General features: G+C 37.3%; 3 protein-coding genes across 7 annotated transcripts; 1 reads left to right on the forward strand and 2 right to left on the reverse strand.

The window, feature by feature from the left end:
• Window positions 1-2,553: 2,553 nt before the first annotated feature.
• On the reverse strand, window positions 2,554-5,378 carry LOC138896075 (uncharacterized). The gene is made up of 6 exons (XM_070180853.1): window positions 4,789-5,378; window positions 4,135-4,290; window positions 3,717-3,912; window positions 3,401-3,635; window positions 2,857-3,095; window positions 2,554-2,742 (listed from the first exon to the last, which is right to left on the reverse strand). Exons 1-6 carry the CDS (start codon window positions 5,376-5,378, stop codon window positions 2,554-2,556), a joined length of 1,605 nt encoding a protein of 534 aa, XP_070036954.1.
• Window positions 5,379-6,632: 1,254 nt separating this feature from the next.
• Window positions 6,633-12,155, forward strand: LOC104118789 (transcription factor bHLH140). Of its 5 annotated transcripts, XM_009630149.4 has the most exons (7): window positions 6,633-6,855; window positions 6,961-7,079; window positions 7,955-8,865; window positions 9,522-10,143; window positions 10,227-10,397; window positions 11,622-11,654; window positions 11,730-12,155. In XM_009630149.4, the coding sequence occupies exons 1-7, from the start codon at window positions 6,816-6,818 to the stop codon at window positions 11,949-11,951; spliced, it is 2,118 nt and encodes a 705-aa protein (XP_009628444.1). In that variant the 5' UTR covers window positions 6,633-6,815; the 3' UTR covers window positions 11,952-12,155. The 5 variants fall into 5 exon arrangements, with proteins under 5 accessions (XP_009628444.1, XP_009628442.1, XP_009628443.1 ...); XM_009630147.4 differs by having other exon boundaries at window positions 6,634-6,855; window positions 11,622-12,155; XM_009630148.4 differs by having other exon boundaries at window positions 6,634-6,855; window positions 6,966-7,079; window positions 11,622-12,155.
• Window positions 12,156-12,621: 466 nt separating this feature from the next.
• On the reverse strand, window positions 12,622-16,072 carry LOC104118788 (pyruvate decarboxylase 1). The gene is made up of 6 exons (XM_009630146.4): window positions 15,473-16,072; window positions 14,835-14,998; window positions 13,532-14,182; window positions 13,312-13,429; window positions 13,041-13,229; window positions 12,622-12,963 (listed from the first exon to the last, which is right to left on the reverse strand). Exons 1-6 carry the CDS (start codon window positions 15,989-15,991, stop codon window positions 12,793-12,795), a joined length of 1,812 nt encoding a protein of 603 aa, XP_009628441.1. The 5' UTR covers window positions 15,992-16,072; the 3' UTR covers window positions 12,622-12,792.
• Between the last annotated feature and the right edge of the window lie 819 nt (window positions 16,073-16,891).

The raw sequence follows: 16,891 nt of genomic DNA on the forward strand, positions 1-16,891 counted from the left end.
CTCATAAATTATGGAATCACGAATTTATGGCAAGAAATCTTACAGTTAAAGACCGAATACAATAATCGAGGAAACAGGTAATTCAACTAAGCATGTTGCAAGAATTTCAAGTAAAGGTTAAGATACGTATACATGTAATAATAGGCTAAACATAACAACTACACGTGCTAAGGTAACTCAGTTAAGGAATTTAAAAAAAGTCTACTCAGCAAGAATCGAAATTTCCACAATTAGCTCGTGCATGCACTCGTCACCTTGAGTACACGGTGCTCGCATATCAAAAATTATTACAACAGTACCTAATCCTAAGGGGATTTCCCCCACACAAGGTTAGACAGGCCACTTACCTCAAAGCTCGCTCAATCAACCGATAAGGATGCGTTTCCCTCGCTTTTCCGACTCCGAATGGCCCAAATCTAGCCAAAAGAAATTACATACCATGAATGCAATTACAAGAAACTAATTTAATTAATAAATCTACGACTTTAGCAAAGAATCAAAAAATCGCCCCAAAAAGTCGACCCGGGCCCATGTCTCAGAATTAGGTAAAAGTCACAAAATACCAACACTCATTCGACCACGAGTACAACCATACCAATTTTACCAAAATTCGACATCAACCCGACTCTCAAATCCTCAAATCAAACTCTCCAAATCCCTAGCCTCAAACTCTCAAGTTCCACCTTAAATACACATAAACTAGGTGGGAAAATCAATGGGGAAACAAGGCTATTGATAAAAAATGAGTACAAGAGACTTACCTCAAGAAATCCCTTGAAAGTGCTCTAAATGATCGCCAAGACCCGAGCTCAAAATTTTTAAAATGGAGCAAAATCGCGAACCCATGTATTTAAGTGTTCTGTATAGCATTTCCGCTTCTGCGGAAACTTAGCTGCATCTGCAGCGTAGTAGAAGTGACAACTTATCTGCTTCTGCGGGAGTCCCAGCCACTTCTGCGATCCCATCTTCCTTGCCAAATTCTGCTTCTGCGGTTCAAAGCCCGCTTCTGTGGGTGCGCATATGCGCAAACTCATCCGCTTCTGCGGACAGACCTCCCAAGCACTCGTCCGCTTCTGCGATCCCTCTTTCGCAGAAGCGACTCCGCTTCTACGACCTTCACACCGCACTTGCAACCACATGACATCTCCTCCAGTTCCGCTTCTGCGCCCAAATGCTCGCTTCTGCGAGCTCATACATGCGATCAATTTTTCGCAGGTGCGATTACACCAGAACTTTTTCCTTTAACCATTCTCACAAGTCCAAATTTGATTTGTTAACCATCCGGAATCTACCCAAGGCCCCCTGAACCTCAACCAAACTTACCAACAAGTCCTAAAATATTATACGGACTTAGTCGAGCCTTTAGATCACATCAAAAAATGCTAAAAATATGAATTGCATATCGATTCAAGCCTAATGAACTTTAAAACTTTAAACTTCTACATCCGTCGTCGAAACCTATCAAATCAAGTCCGATTGACCTTAAATTTTGCACAGAAGTCATAATTGACATTACGGACCTACTTCAACTTTCGGAATCGTAATTCGATTCTGGTATAAAAAATTCCACTCCCGGTCAAACTTTCAAAAAATCATCAAATTTTTGAACTTTTGCCAATAGACGCTAAAATGACCTACGGACTTCTAATTCAATATTCGAACACGCTCTTAAGACCAAAATAACCCTATGGAGTTATAGGAATTGTCAAAACTCAATTCCGAAGTTGTCTTCATATAATTCAAACTGCGGTCGATTCCTACGACTTAAACTTCTATTTTAGGGATTATGCGTCCCATTTCACTCCGAAACGAAAAATAAATCCTCCCGACAAGTTACGTAATCACAAAATAAAATAGAGGGATCAATAAATAGGGGTTCGGGGCTAGTACTCTCAAAACAACCGGCTGTGTCATTACAAGGTCCTTTCTAATCACATGAAAAAGGAATAAAACCTTCAGTTAGTAAAGAATCCATCAGTCTAGATAAGAGTTCAGCTCCAATAATAATTAAAGAAGGTGATAGAGGATCTCCTTGCCTGACCCCCCTACTTGATTTAAAAAGCCCTTCCTTGATCCGTTTATATTTATAGAGTACCATACATTTGAGATCAGTCTTCTAACTCTATCAATCAGTACTTTATTAAACCCCATCTGCCTCAATACTTGGCATAAGTATTCCCATGAAAGTCTATCATAAGAGTTATCCATGTCTAGATTCATTACTACATTGTCAGCTAATGATGGTTGTTTAATATTATGCGCCATTTCCTGAGTTAAAATGATATTCTCAGTGATGGACCTTCCGTTAATGAATCCAGTTTGAGATGGTGATATCAGCTTCTGTATAAAACGACATAGTCTTTAATTCATCAACTTTGAAATAATCTTGCAAGAGAAATTTTCAAGACTTATGGGTCTTAACTCGGTAAATTGCTAAAGGTGTTCCACCTTAGGAGTTAGAGTAAGGCAGGTATGAGTGATTGCCTTCGGAATTTCAGTACCTGCAAAAAAATCAAGTACCATTAGTAGTAAATCCTCCTTTATCATTTCCCATCATGATTGGTAGAATTTCCCAGATATTCCGTCAGGTCCAGGAGAACTATGGATGCTCATGGAAAAGACAATATCTTTTGTTTCTTCCAGTGTTGGTGGGGCAGTCAGCTTTTCATTGTCATCTTCTCCAATCATCCTTGGAACCAACTGTAGCAATGACAGGTCCACATGATGTTCCTCCCTAGTAAACTATTTTTAGAAGAATATGATAGCTTCATCAGCAATGTCATCATCTCATTCAATCCAGTTACCATCCTCTTTCTTCATTTTCTTTAAAGTTAAACTTCTTCTCTTCCCATTAACCACGGAGTGGAAGAATCTCGAATTGATTTCACCTTCAACAAACCATTTAATTTCATATTTCTGTCTCCAATATTCCTCCTCCTTTTTAATAGCTCTAATTAGCTCTGCATTTACTTGGTTCAGCTCAGCCCTGTTAGTAGCTGAGTTATCTAAAATGGACAATTCTTCAAGTTCTGCAACTCTTCCTTCCAATACCTTAAGATTATAAAAAATATTACCAACAGTGTTCTTTGACCAAGCTGATAATTTTTTGCAAGTGTTTTTCAACTTCAAATGGAACTTCCACAAAGGAGATCCATGAACCTCTTCTCTCTATGCCTGCTCCACCATATCCATAAATTCAGTTTCCTCAGTCTAAAAATTCAGAAACTTAAAATATTTAATAGGTTCAGACTGTTTTGATCGGACATGAGTCAATAGAGGTGAGTGATTAGATCATGTTCTCACTAGGTGAGTGACTGTTGTAACATCAAAAAATTTAACCAATCATTATTAACTACAACCCTATCTAATCTTTGCCAAATTCTTCTTTTAGGACACCAACCTTTACACCAGGTAAAATTTATTCCAGAATAACCTGCATCCACCAATTCACAATCCATGATACATTGAATAAAAGAGAGACTCTTGGACATTCTATGAGGTGTGCTTCCCTTCTTCTCAGCAGCCCCAGTGATACAATTAAAATCTCCTACAATAAACCAGGACAATTTAAAATTATCACATAGGTTTCTCAGCTTATTCCATAATTCTTCTCTAAGGTCCTCCTCACATTTAGCCTAAACAGATGAAATTAATAAAGAAATTCCATTATGTTTAATGATGCATGTTATCTGTTGCTCATCTTCGTCTATAACTACACAATCCAGATCTTCTTTCCAAAATAACCAAATTTGGTTGTTGCTATTTGCATAAGCATTGTGGTATCCCAATGATCTTATGTATTTCTCCAATTTATTAGCATTATCGAAAGGTACAACTAAAGCAATAAAAGAAAACTTGTTTAATCTAATCATTTGTCTAAGTATCTCAAGAGCACCATTGGTTTTGATGCTCCTAATATTCTAAAATATGGACTTAAATATAATCACTTATCAGAGAGGATTTTGTTCTTTGTAGCCTTTTCAGGCCTTTGTGAAAAAAATCTTCCCCTTCTTCCTCTTGATGGTGCTCTACCCCCTTGTATTAGATCTTTCCCTTGACGATAGATGACCTGAGTTGATAATATTAGACATAACTGTTGGGATTGGTTCTTATCCAACAATGACTTCCACTAACTTGTCAGCAATGGTATCACTATTCTCCTTCTCACTATCCACACTTGCATACTCCTCACTTTCTTCTGAACTACCTTCATCTTCGTAGTCATTATCTTCAGTTTTCATTCTCCTCATCAATGGAGTTTGATGCACCATCAGATGACTGTTCTTGCTCCTGGTTAATATCTTTTTCAAGATTAGTACCATATATTAGCTTCTTAAATTCCTTTTGTACCTCTCTTGGGGTCAATGATGTGGTTTGTTGCTTTGTTTCCCTTTTGTTCTTCTTCCAGTTGATGCATAATCTTCAGGCTTGATTGTAAAACTTTCACATGCTGCCTCTTATTACTTTGATCTCATTTCCTAGTTGTATCCATGTCGTTCATAATTACCCCATTGCCATTTGTTTGTGACTCTTTTTATTGTTCCACATGTTGTTGTTGATTGCCTTCACTCACTTTGTTATTGTTTTTATAATTTTTACCCATGTTTCTTTTGTTCTTCTGCTTCTTTTTTGTATCATCCTGTTTTGTATCATGTTTACTCTGATTCACTAATTCACCATGCATTGTTTTTGTGTCTCCTGTGTCAATTGCCTTCCCTTTCCCTGATATTTCTTTAATTACTTTTTTTTGTGTCATCATAGTAGGTTCTTTGATAACAATGCCATCACTTTTTTTTTTTACTCCTTTCCTTTATTTGACCATTCATCTGATCCATTCCTTCTTGTTGGCTCAGTTTTGGCCCGGTCTTAATTCTTGTAGCTCCTTTTCGAGTCACAGTCTTGAATTCCTCCTCTTTATTTTGGACCCCTTCACTGGTTGAGGGAATATCATGTTGTTGATTAATTTTGTCCATTTTGAGTCTTTCCTCCCTGTTTTGTTTTATCCTCTCATCCCTGATTTTATTTCGATATTGACTTTCCACATGACCTTGTATTTTGCAATATAGACAATAAGAAGGCACACCCTCATACTCTATATCAAGCCATACTCCATCCCCACCGCTGTCTATCCTGTTGAAACCTAGCCATATCTGATCCAATTTTGGCTTAAGCAAATTAATCTCCACTTTTATTTTAGCAATATTGCCTCTGAATTTTGAATATGTGGCTTGATCAGGAGCAATGGAAACCTCTAGATATTGAACCATTCTAGATACAATTCCCCATTTGAACAAGTGACAAGGCAACTGATGAATAAGAATCCATACCGGCACAATTGGTGTCTCTACTTCAGGTTTAAAGTCAGGTGTCCACAACATAATCTTCATAGGGGTCCCATCAATATCCACAAACTTCTTGCTTTGAATGTGAGTATAATCAACTTCATTAGAAAAATTAATATAGACATGCTGAAAATCAAAATAAACACTCTTTACCTATCCTTTCAGATGATATTGTCTAATAAAAGCCTTCCTAATATCCTCTATTGAAGGCTTTCCCTTATAAAATTTTCCAATTAGGGTGAGTCTACATTCTTTTGCTAAATTCACGAAGTAATCTTCAGCACTGAAAAATATGGTCGACTTACCTAGATGGGTACCATATTTTATCTCTACTGACTTGACACCTTCAGTCATAGATGGTAGCTCTGCTTGGACAACTGCAGCAAAAGATGGTTTAAATACTTCTTAGTCCACCTATTAGCCCCAATCTGAGTAGTTTTGTCATCAATAACTGTCCCTTTTGTAGCTGGTACTGGAGGTGGATTAATGATTTCTTATGTGTTTCCTTTTTCTTGTATGTTTGCTCCAGATTGCTCCTTATTCCTCCTCTCTGGTTTATCAAAGTTGGCTAAAACTTTTGGTTGTGGTGGTATGGTGTGTGAGATAGCAGTGTTGGTTTGGTTTTTGTTTGAGGTGCCAAGAGCACTAGGAGTAGGAGCCCTTCCAGCACTATAGTTATTGGTAGTATGGTTTGGGTTATCAGAATTTGCAATGTTTGTTTGGTGGCTATGTTTCAATGTGCCCTTTTTGGTGGTGATCGTAGGTGGCGAGGAGGTTTGAGTCGTTGTATGTAGACTACATGTCGAAATGTCGGTAGCTACAAAGGCGGTTGTAGGGTCAGATATTGGGGCCGATGGTGGGTCATTGTGATGTTATCCCACCAGATCTACTTTTGTCATAGTTCTCATTGTGATATTTGACCAAGCTTCTAAAATCAACTTATCTAAAAAGAGCTTTTTTGTAAAAGTATTTTTCGAAGAAGTTTTTTTGGTAAAAAGTAATTTGTGTTTGATTAATCAACTTGAAAAGTGTTTTTGAGTTACAATTAATGTTTGGCCAAATATTTAGAAACTGTTTTTAAGTAAAAAAAAATTCAAGAGTGCTTTTATCTCAAAAATTGTTTCTTCCTCTATGCAAAAAGTATTTTTTTAAAAAATTTTTTTGGTCAAACACCTTAATTTTGAAAAAAAAATATTTTATTTTTTTAAATAAAAATATTTTTGGACTTGGAGAAGCTTGGCCATAAGGTGCGAATGAGAAAGAGGAAAGAAAACACAAGCTTTCAATTTTCAATTAGAAAAAATATTAAAACCAAAAGGAATATTTAAACAGTTCCTCTCCCTGCGTAGAAGTTCCTTAAGAAGTGTCTCGAGGAACCTGAAAAGCTCCGAAACTCTCCTCAAAAGCATGTAAAACGATCCAATTCCTCATTTAGTGCGAGAAACAACTTACTTTTTGCATCTCCTAATTACTATGGAAGCAATGGAGATTGATCCTGAAACTAATTCAAAAGGTAATTCTTGTTTTAACAGTCATCTTTTTCTCAATTTGTTCATTCTTTATATATATATATGTATATATAAAAAAATCAATTGTTTGATTAATTGATTGAAATTAGGGAAGGATGAAGCGAAACCCATAATGGTAATATTGATGGGTGCTCCAGGAAGTGGTAAGTCTACATTTTGTGACCTTGTAATGCGAGTCTCTACCCGCCCTTGGGTTCGTATTTGCCAGGTTAGTTCTTATCTGTTAGTACTAACAGTAGTTTTCTTTCTTTGTATGTATGTTGCAAAAATGTGTCTATATGATGGAATGGCTGAATGGGGTCCTTTGACTATGATGTTTTACTGTCCCAAAAAGGTAGCAGTAACAATTTTACTGTTGGGCTGTCGAACAATTTTTCCTTTGGCTATGATGTTTTCAAATATTTTGAATGTATCTAGATATAAAAAATTGTGAGCTGAACTCCGAAATGTGTAAATTTTGTTTCAATAATCTAAGAAATTATGCCTGAATTTCACCAGGGAAATTAAATGAGTTGATCCTCCGCCATTCTTTTTGGGCCGAAGAGGATATATTTGCTGGTTGTGGTACAATGTGCATGCATGTTTTGAATTTTGGGAATCTACAGTTTGTTCTGTAAGAAGACTGGAGTAGAAAGTTTCAAGGTGAATTAAAAGGTTGCTTTTTATATGGGTACTGGGGTAGTGCATATGGTTCATATATTCAATAGATTTGTAGGTGCTAACTTTATGGGAAATTGGCATTTGATTCAATTTCACCTGCCTTAAGAGTAAGCGAGGGTACTGCCAGTTCCCCTTTACACTCCTCTTCCAAAGCCCCTCATCGCTTGTACTAGAAAAAGAAAATGAAGTGTTGTTTTATAGTTTTTCACTCTGGCCGGAGTAGCTTAGTGTTGCATTTCATGTATGTATACGACAAGTTTAGGTTTCTTGCTGATTATTAGGATTTGAAGCATGTTTATGTTTATTCTCTACCGAACTTACCAGCACCCTGCAGTTTATTAGATGGAATACTATGTCAAAACATGTTATTAGAAAGATAAGGTCTCACTTTGGAAGATTGACAAGTTCTATTTGCTATTGTAGGATACCATTGGGAATGGTAAGGCTGGGACAAAGAACCAATGCTTGACAGGTGCAGCTAGTGCGCTAAAGGAAGGAAAAAGTGTATTTATAGATAGATGCAACTTGGATAGAGAACAGCGGGCCGATTTTTTGAAGCTTGTTGGTCCAGAAGTTGAGAAGCATGCTGTTGTGCTTGATCTTCCAGCTAAGGTTTGTATTTCTCGGTCGGTTAAGAGGACGGGGCATGAAGGAAATTTGCAAGGTGGGAAGGCTGCTGCAGTTGTGAATAGGATGCTACAAAAGAAAGAGTTGCCTAAGCTGAATGAAGGCTATACTCGAATTACGGTTTGCCAAGATGAAAAAGATGTTCAAGCTGCAATCAATACTTACACTGCACTTGGTCCGTCAGATAAACTTCCACCAGGCTTTTTCGGCCAGAAGAACTCAGATGCCAAAGTCCAACTTGGTATAATGAAGTTCCTAAAAAAGAAAGATCCTCCTGGATGTTCTGATACTGTGACGAATGTCTCTCCAGAGAATATTCAATCTCATGCCACCAAGGAAAAGGACTCCAACCAAGTACTAGAGAGCCGTGAAGAACCTAAAATGGCATCTGCTGGCAGTAACATTTCTTTAGAAAATACCCCCACACTTGCATTTCCATCTATTTCTACAGCAGATTTCCATTTCAATCTTGATAAAGCATCGGATATAATAGTTGAAAAGGTTGAAGAATATGTAAATAAGCTTGGAAATGCTAGGCTTGTCTTGGTGGATTTGTCTCAGAATTCAAAAATACTGTCCCTTGTCAAGGCTAAAGCTGCAGAGAAGAACATCGACACCAAAAAGTTTTTTACATTTGCGGGGAATATAACTAAACTATACTCGGAAGGAGGTTTGCACTGCACCGTGATTGCTAATGCCACTAACTGGTAAATCTCTGCGCCATTATACTGTGCTAGCGAAAACGAGAAAATTGATTTAACTCTGCGAGAGCCTTACCAGAAAATTTCTTTCTGTTTGCATGTTCTGTGGTGGAAGCTTTGTTTAATGAAAAATAAAGTTGGTGAGGGAAAGCAAGTGGTTTCATTTGAACACCACCTTTTATGGTGGCTCCAAAGTTTACCTATAAGTCAGATGTAAATGAAAGTATTCCAAGAACTGTTTTTTCAAGAAAAAAAAATTAAGGTAGATTAATGGCATGTAAAACAAATGGAATAATGTGTAGTCTTGTGCCTAAACTAGCCTTCTTTTGCGAGAGCTGCAATGTGGAGGGAGAGATACTTCTAGCGGAAATCTACTTTCATGATTCATGAATCAATGTGGTACACATCCGTGGTTTTGATGATGACGTGTGCATGTAGAGCCATTAAATAGCAGGGTGCTAAACAATCTTGCAGATATTTCCATTTTCTAGTTATGTCCAGCAGGTTCTTGATACTAATTTAGTTGTAAGCTCACCCACCCGTAATATAATACTCCGTCGACACGCATTCTTTCTGTTTCTATTGAAGCGTAATATTATCTTGCCAAGATATTATGTGTTGTTGCTTGATTTGCTTGTCATCTAAAAGCCAACTTTTCTCAGGCGACTAAAACCAGGAGGTGGAGGTGTAAATGCTGCTATATTTAGTGCAGCTGGTCCTGCCCTTGAAACTGCAACCAAAGTTAGAGCTGGATCCCTTAATCCTGGAAAAGCTATTGTCGTCCCTCTTCCTTCATCTTCTCCCTTGTTTAGTAGGGAAGGGGTTACTCATGTCATTCATGTCCTTGGACCAAATATGAATTCCCAGAGACCAAACCATCTCAACAATGACTACGTCAAGGGCTGTCAAATACTCCGGGAAGCTTACTCATCACTTTTTGATGGTTTTGCTTCTATAGTTAGGACTCAAGGAAAACCGGTTAAGGATAATTTTGAAAAAGAACTGAAAAGAGAAGCTCAAGCAGAGCAAGGTTCTACAAATGGTGAGAAAGCCAAGCGGGAAGCTGTCTGTGAAGTTGACATGAACAAGAAGTACAAAAGCTTTGTGAAAGAACTTGGACCCAATGTTGGAAGTTCTGGAGATGGAAATACTGGTGAACAGACAAGAAAGGCATGGGGCTCATGGGCTCAAGCTCTTTACGACACTGCAATGCATCCTGAGAGGCATAAGAATATAATAGAGAAGTCAGATGATGTTGTTGTACTGAATGATCTTTATCCAAAGGTTATCTTCCTCTCTCCCTGCCCCTCCCCCCGCTTGGCATTTCTCCCTTGTGAATTTGACAAATATATGTATTCCTTTTGCAGGCTCAGAAACACCTCTTAGTTTTGGCACGTATTGAAGGTCTTGACCGTCTTGCAGATGTTCAGAAGGAGCACCTCACATTATTAAAGACAATGCACAGTGTTGGCTTGAAGTGGGCTGAAATGTTTCTATCGGAAAACAATTCATTGATATTCCGCCTTGGATATCATTCGGTACGTTGAACCATCTCCAATTCTTGTGTTTGCAAGAATCATGAGAGATAAGAAAGGCAGTACATAGGAGTACCATTTTTAATGTTTACGCTCTAAAAATTTTTTTTTTTTTTGGGGGGGTTGGGGTAGTGTTTGGATATTTGTATATTGCTTGATTACAGTTTCGTATTTCCTTTATTCTATCCAGAAAAGAAAAACCAATTTGCAACTAAAAACTAATGATTTACAACTTATAACAACAGCAGAAAGAAAAAGAAAGGGAAAAAAACCCAGTATAATCCCACAAGTGGGGTCTGGGGAGGATGGTGTGTACGCATACCTTACTCCTATCTTGCGAAGGTACACAGGTTGTTTCTGATAGACTCTCGGCTCAAGCAAAGCACAACCGAAAAAGAAGTAGTAACAATAACAAGATAATGATTTACAACTTATCTTGTTTGAAATGCTATAATGTTGTGGAAGCTTAGGTCAGCAAAAGAATATACGACCCATGTTTTGTGTGCTTTTCTGGCCACTAATTTTACCTTCAAGCCTGGGAAATATTGTAGGTGAAAATTTGTTCTCTCAAGGGAGTGCTGCAACTTCACATAACATTTTCTCTATTAAAAAGATGTTTACAAGAGTTTGTAAGTTTTATCACTGTGGATTAGAAGTTCACCAGTCACCAGTCCACTAAGAATCTGGTAGTTTAAATGGAAGGAGGTGGTTTTGATTCATCTAATCAGTGGTGATATATAACAGGGGCCAAGTCAACATGTCTGAAATGGCAGAATTGTATAAACAGCCCTAGTTTCTGTTTATATTGGTTTATTTGGTGTGGTACATACATCAAGAGTGTGTATTGGGAACAGTGTATTGGTTTTTGGATTTTTCAGTGGGGATTCTTCCACCTTGTTCTTTACCCAAGCCATGTCATCAAGCCCCTCCTAGGCGGATTCTGGACTTAAATTTGATGGGATCAACTTTTAAGTTCTTACCATTGAGCTCATTGTATTTTTGAAAGTATGGGTTCAATTTGTATGTTCAAATTTTGGTACATTTTCACGTATTCTCTGCATCGAAAATATTAGGGTTCAGCTGTACCCAGTAATTGTAATTAGGGTTCAGCTCAACCCCAATCATTTGTTTCTCTTCTTGGATCCCTTCCTCAGATCGAGTCAAAATGCTCAACTCTTTTTTCTTCTACATCTCCTATTATATAATTTGGTGAACTTTTGTGTGTAGGTTCCTTCAATGCGTCAACTGCATCTTCATGTGGTAAGCCAAGACTTTGATTCAAAACATCTGAAGAATAAGAAGCACTGGAATTCATTCAACTCACCCTTCTTCCAGGATTCAGTTGATGTAATAGATGAAGTTAGCCAAAATGGGAAGGCCACTTTGAAGGATGAGAATTTCCTTTCCATGGAGCTAAGGTGCCATCGATGTCAAAGTGCACATCCAAACATTCCTCGCCTTAAGGCACACATTAGTTCTTGTCAAGCTTCCTTTCCTGCATTTCTGCTGCAAAATGGTCGTCTAGTTTTTTTAGCAGGTAAAGATGCAAATCACTGAGTTTAGACACTAGGATTGAGCTGTGTTGTATTGAGACAGCATATGTATATACAATTTGGGGGAAAAGTTTAGTCTGTTAGGAGGATTATATGAACAATTTCAGTTGGTCTTTGCTCCTGGTGACTTGAAAATTTCCTTTAACAGCAATATTCACTTTGGATTTAGAGATGGTCTTATATACGATTGATTTTGTTGTTTTCTTTATTATTTTTTATAAATCAGCATTGGTGACATAAAAATGGAAAACTTTCCCCTCATGTCATTAACCGAAATAGGATCCGAGATCTCAAATAAAAAATTCGGGTCAGTATGATGATGGAACCAAGAATTATGGTACCAAATACCAAGTCCTTACAATTTACAAGTATACGAAAAAATTATCATCCATGTGAAATTGGGGACTTCCACCACTCCATGTGAATGGACTGAAAAAAGCAACAACGTTTCCTTGACTAGCGGAAACAACCACCGGCAAATGCTAAATTCTCTTTTTTCTCTTCAATAATAAGAGAACGCTAAGTTAATCAAACCTGTCTAAGTGGAGAAAAGTAGAGAGAGAAACGGACCCATTATTTACTGAGTTTTGTACCCAATAGCCCTTATAGATTTCTCAATTATCAAAAATAAAGTTTTTGTTATCCATCACTTCCGAAAAACTAAGTCAAAAGAGTTCCAAAGGAAAAGCCATTATATACACAAGCTAACAAAAGAAAAGGACAAAATTACAAATGTACCATAACAGGCAATACATACCCCTGGGGAAACTAGGAACTCAGAAATTAAACATGGCAACATTTTTGTAGCAAACCAGGTAAATACTTTATTTGAACAACTAGAGATTTTACTGTGGGTTTGGTGGACGACTATTAGCTGCTGAAACCCTTGAACCCCATTCAAGCAGCTCTTTGCTAGTGTCATCTTTATGGACAATCACTTCAATGAAGCATAGGCAGTCTTTCTTGGCTCCATTTGCTGTTTCAATTGCTTCCACCAGCTCCTCTTCACAATAAACCTACCATGCAATAGTTTCCGTTAGATGAATCCGAGTAAAATCAAAGGTGATGATTGAAATTTTGAAGTTTAACTCACCTTGGTTGTCCAACATTTTCCTTCTCCATTATGGATTGCATCGACTAATCCGGTGTAATTCCAATTCTTGATCACATTGTAAGGTCCATCATGGATCTCAACTTCAATTGTATAACCACCATTGTTTATCAAGAAGATAATGGTCCTTTGTCCGCACCTCAGCATCGTTGAAATATCCTGAGCAGTCACCTGCATGTATTTTGCCATAAAGTTGGATTAGACACACCGGGGAACACCAACAATTCATTCAATTCAAACAGAGTCTGTTTACCTGAAAGCTACCATCACCGATGCATGCAATCACCCGCTTTTCAGGTGCAGCTTGTGCGTAACCAAGAGTTGCACCGACAGACCAACCGATGGATCCATACTGCATTTGGAACTCATAACTGAAAGACAGCGAAGAACAACAGAAGTCATTATTATTATGATCGTGGAAAGCAATATCAAATGACAGTCATTTTACAGATTTCTATTGATTTGATGCTCACCCACATCCTTGTGGCAATTTCAGCTTCTGGCAATTAAACCATGAGTCCCCCGTCTCAGCAATCACAGCACTGTCGCCAGACAACATATTCTGAATGTGTTGAAATAGAACATTAACCCTTAATGCCTCCTTAGGCTCACATTTAAGAGGATGTCCCTCAGGAACATAAATCCTATGGTAATTCTCATAAGCAGTCGGATTATGCTTTAATCTCTTTGCTAATGCAGCAAGGAAATCCCTCATCAGAACACAACCAAACGCTGGTCCATTCCCAATAGTCACACGATCAGGCTGGACAATGATCGCTTTCTCTTTCTTGAGAAGCAGAGAATAACCAACAGAGCTATAGTCATTAAAAATAGGTCCAGCAAACAAGTATGCATCAGCAGATTCCACAATTTCAGCACAGAATGCCGTGCTCACTGCACCCCAGTAAGTCCCAATGAAATGTGAATGGTGTTCGGGAAACAACCCTTTAGCGGATGGCATCACTGCGACAGCATAACCACAGGCATCAGACAACTCAACAAAAGCATCAGATGCCTTTGCAACTCGCATTTTTGGCCCTCCAACAAGTACTGGCTTTACTGCTTTATTCAAGAACTCAGTCGCTGCCTCCACTGCTGCTTCCAAACCCATCATATTACTCAGTCTACACGCATCAAAAGACACCAAAGTAAGCAACTCAGACACATAAAAAGAGGCAGATCCTGCATATAAGGAGAGTGTATATACATGCATCAACTATTTCATTTCGTTGTTCATTTTGTGATCGATCAATCTATCACTCAATCACAAGCCGCTCTGCTCTATGCCTCTATCAATGTCTGATTTTTGGTTGTCTAATCACACTCGATATTATGTATCTGCTTATCATTTCCATGCTCGGTAGTTTTGTACTAGGTTATTTCGGACGTTTGGCTTGGAAAAGTAAGACCTGGACCTTACATATCAATCTAAATTTTTTAAATAAAATAAAAATAAGTATATATGATAAGAGAACATCCACCACCTTTAAATCTTGGATCCATGATCAATTAAGAGCATCGACAACACACTACATATTTCAATACAATTCAACAGAAAGAACAGATTCTTTTTTTTTTTTTTTTTGAACAAGGTAACAAGATATAAATTTTATTAACAATTAAATTAGTCCTTAGCACAAAGACAGTGCCAAGAGAACCAAAGTTACAGGACCCTCCAGAAAGAACAGATTCTTATCCATATAAACCACTTCAGCATGAAAGAACAGAGTACACAATCAGTCTTTTGAGTATAACCCAAAGCTCAAGACTATTTACCTGGGAGAGAAGGCAAATGGAACTGGTTCACGACTGAAAGTAGGGTGTGGAATCCCCGGCAGATTACAGCCTATGCTTATGTACACCGGCTTACTCTCTTTCAAAGCTGTAGATATTGCAGTGTCGATCAGTTCATGTGCATCCTCCAAATTATTCACCACAGCCTGCAAATACCCAAAACCCAACAAACATATTACACAAAACTTCGTACAAATACAAAATACAATCTCTATGCTGCGACGGAAAATATTCTTTGAAAGATGTTTTCTAGAAAAAAATAAGTTTTCGTCCACCAAGAGGGGAAAATGACTTCCCTTACTTTTGGACTGAAGTCATTTACCTTCATTATCTTTTAATTCTGATTTCTATATCACTGCTTTAACCACATCACTTACACCATATTATCAATCTTTCATACTCAAATATTTCATCAAAATATTATCCGATTTGCTAATATTATTATCATCATTAATACTAAATGTTTTCAACCAAAAAACATCATTCTCCAACCAAACACTAGAAAATATTTTTGAGAAAACAAACCATTTTCCGGAAAAATGACTTTCATCGTACAAATGCCCCTTAATGTTAGTGTTACATAAACATAAAACGGGACAAATAAGAAAAGTAATACAGACCTGGTAGCAAGTAACAGTTTGAAAGCAACGGAGCTCCTGACTAAAATCCTGCAACCCAATAGTATGATGTAAAATCCTGTTGGTTCCATAATCATTCGAATTAGGTCCCCCAACAATACATATCAACGGTAGATTCTCACTATAAGCACCCGCTATAGCATTCAAAACACTTAATCCCCCTACAGTGAACGTAACAACACACGCACCCACACCACGTGCTCTAGCATAACCGTCAGCGGCATAACCAGCATTAAGTTCATTACAACAACCTACGAGGTTAAGTTCAGGTTCAGATACGAGGTGGTCTAAAAGTGTTAAGTTGAAGTCGCCGGGAACGGAGAAAACGTCGGTGACGCCGATTTGGAGTAAACGGCGTGCGAGGTGACGGCCTAGAGTTGAGTATGGGGAATTGAACGGAACGGTGGGAGTTTGGATTGTAACGGCGTTTTGGGCTGGTAAGTTGGATATTTCGTTGTTTAAAGGTTTACACGTGTCGATTGCACTGACCTTGAAATCCATTGAAGGTGATGATGAAGAATATATGAAGGATTGCTTACTCTGTTTTTGTTTTTTCGTTCTGTGAGTAAGAGTACGAGAGGGTTGAGAAGATTTATATAGTGTTTGGATTAACAAGAAACAAGGGGCGGATTTGCGTTTTTAAATTTTAAGTTTGTTGGTTTTCTTTTTTTAGCCTTTCTCTTTTCTCTTTTTCTTGCGAGGAGGGAAATGAGGAGTGGGAGTTAGGAACCGTAAAAACGAACTTATATAATTTTTATATACTAGTCTTAGTGAATGAGAATTAATATTCTAAAAATAACATAAATCATATTTAAAAGATATATTTGTATTATAAAGAAAAGTTAGTACATAATTATAAGTTCCAAAATAATAAATATTATTCATGTTTAAGGGTTTAGATCTGTTTGAATGGTTCCTCCTCAAGTTTGTTTTATTACTTGCTTCTTTGTACGAAAATATTATAGGAGTACGAATTAAAAAGTAAAACGGTCGTTCAATTTTATATTAAATTTGTGTATAATAGTTTACCAATAACTAAATATTCTTTACTCGCATCTATTTATTTTTTGAAAATACTAAAACTTGTATTATGTCCATGCCTTAGGAATCACATAGAAATTTTATTAAAAATAAATCTTGCCTTACCCATGTATAAGGTGGGTATTAAGTATTTATAGATTGACTAATTAAATGAAAGTTGCGTCTAAATCTCTTGAGATATGCATTTTCTATAAGTTTAATGTTTTCAACTTTGCTATGAAAACCGTGGTCCTATAAAGTATTCAATCATATTACATATATGCTTAGGCATATATTTCATGGACACTTTAATAATACTAACGTTCATATAATACTACTAACTTCTAACAAATACTTTTAAAATATATATGCACCAAAAAT

The sequence above is a fragment of the Nicotiana tomentosiformis genome, chromosome 7 (genome assembly GCF_000390325.3).
Source record: "Nicotiana tomentosiformis chromosome 7, ASM39032v3, whole genome shotgun sequence".
NCBI classification, from domain to species: domain Eukaryota; kingdom Viridiplantae; phylum Streptophyta; class Magnoliopsida; order Solanales; family Solanaceae; genus Nicotiana; species Nicotiana tomentosiformis.

Coding starts and splice junctions, on each gene's coding strand:
- LOC104118788 (XM_009630146.4), bottom strand. CDS start 15,991: ATGGATTTCAAGGTCAGTGCAATCGACACGTGTAAACCTTTAAACAAC. Junction 13,430..13,531: donor AAATTGCCACAAGGATGTGG/GTGAGCATCAAA, acceptor GCTGTCTTTCAG/TTATGAGTTCCAAATGCAGT. Junction 13,230..13,311: donor TCGGTGATGGTAGCTTTCAG/GTAAACAGACTC, acceptor AAATACATGCAG/GTGACTGCTCAGGATATTTC.
- LOC104118789 (XM_009630147.4), top strand. CDS start 6,816: ATGGAAGCAATGGAGATTGATCCTGAAACTAATTCAAAAG. Junction 6,856..6,960: donor TCCTGAAACTAATTCAAAAG/GTAATTCTTGTT, acceptor GATTGAAATTAG/GGAAGGATGAAGCGAAACCC. Junction 8,866..9,521: donor ATTGCTAATGCCACTAACTG/GTAAATCTCTGC, acceptor AACTTTTCTCAG/GCGACTAAAACCAGGAGGTG.
- LOC138896075 (XM_070180853.1), bottom strand. CDS start 5,378: ATGTTGTGGACACCTGACTTTAAACCTGAAGTAGAGACACCAATTGTG. Junction 3,096..3,400: donor AAATTTTACCTGGTGTAAAG/GTTGGTGTCCTA, acceptor AAAAATTATCAG/CTTGGTCAAAGAACACTGTT. Junction 2,743..2,856: donor CGAGATTCTTCCACTCCGTG/GTTAATGGGAAG, acceptor TTCTAAAAATAG/TTTACTAGGGAGGAACATCA.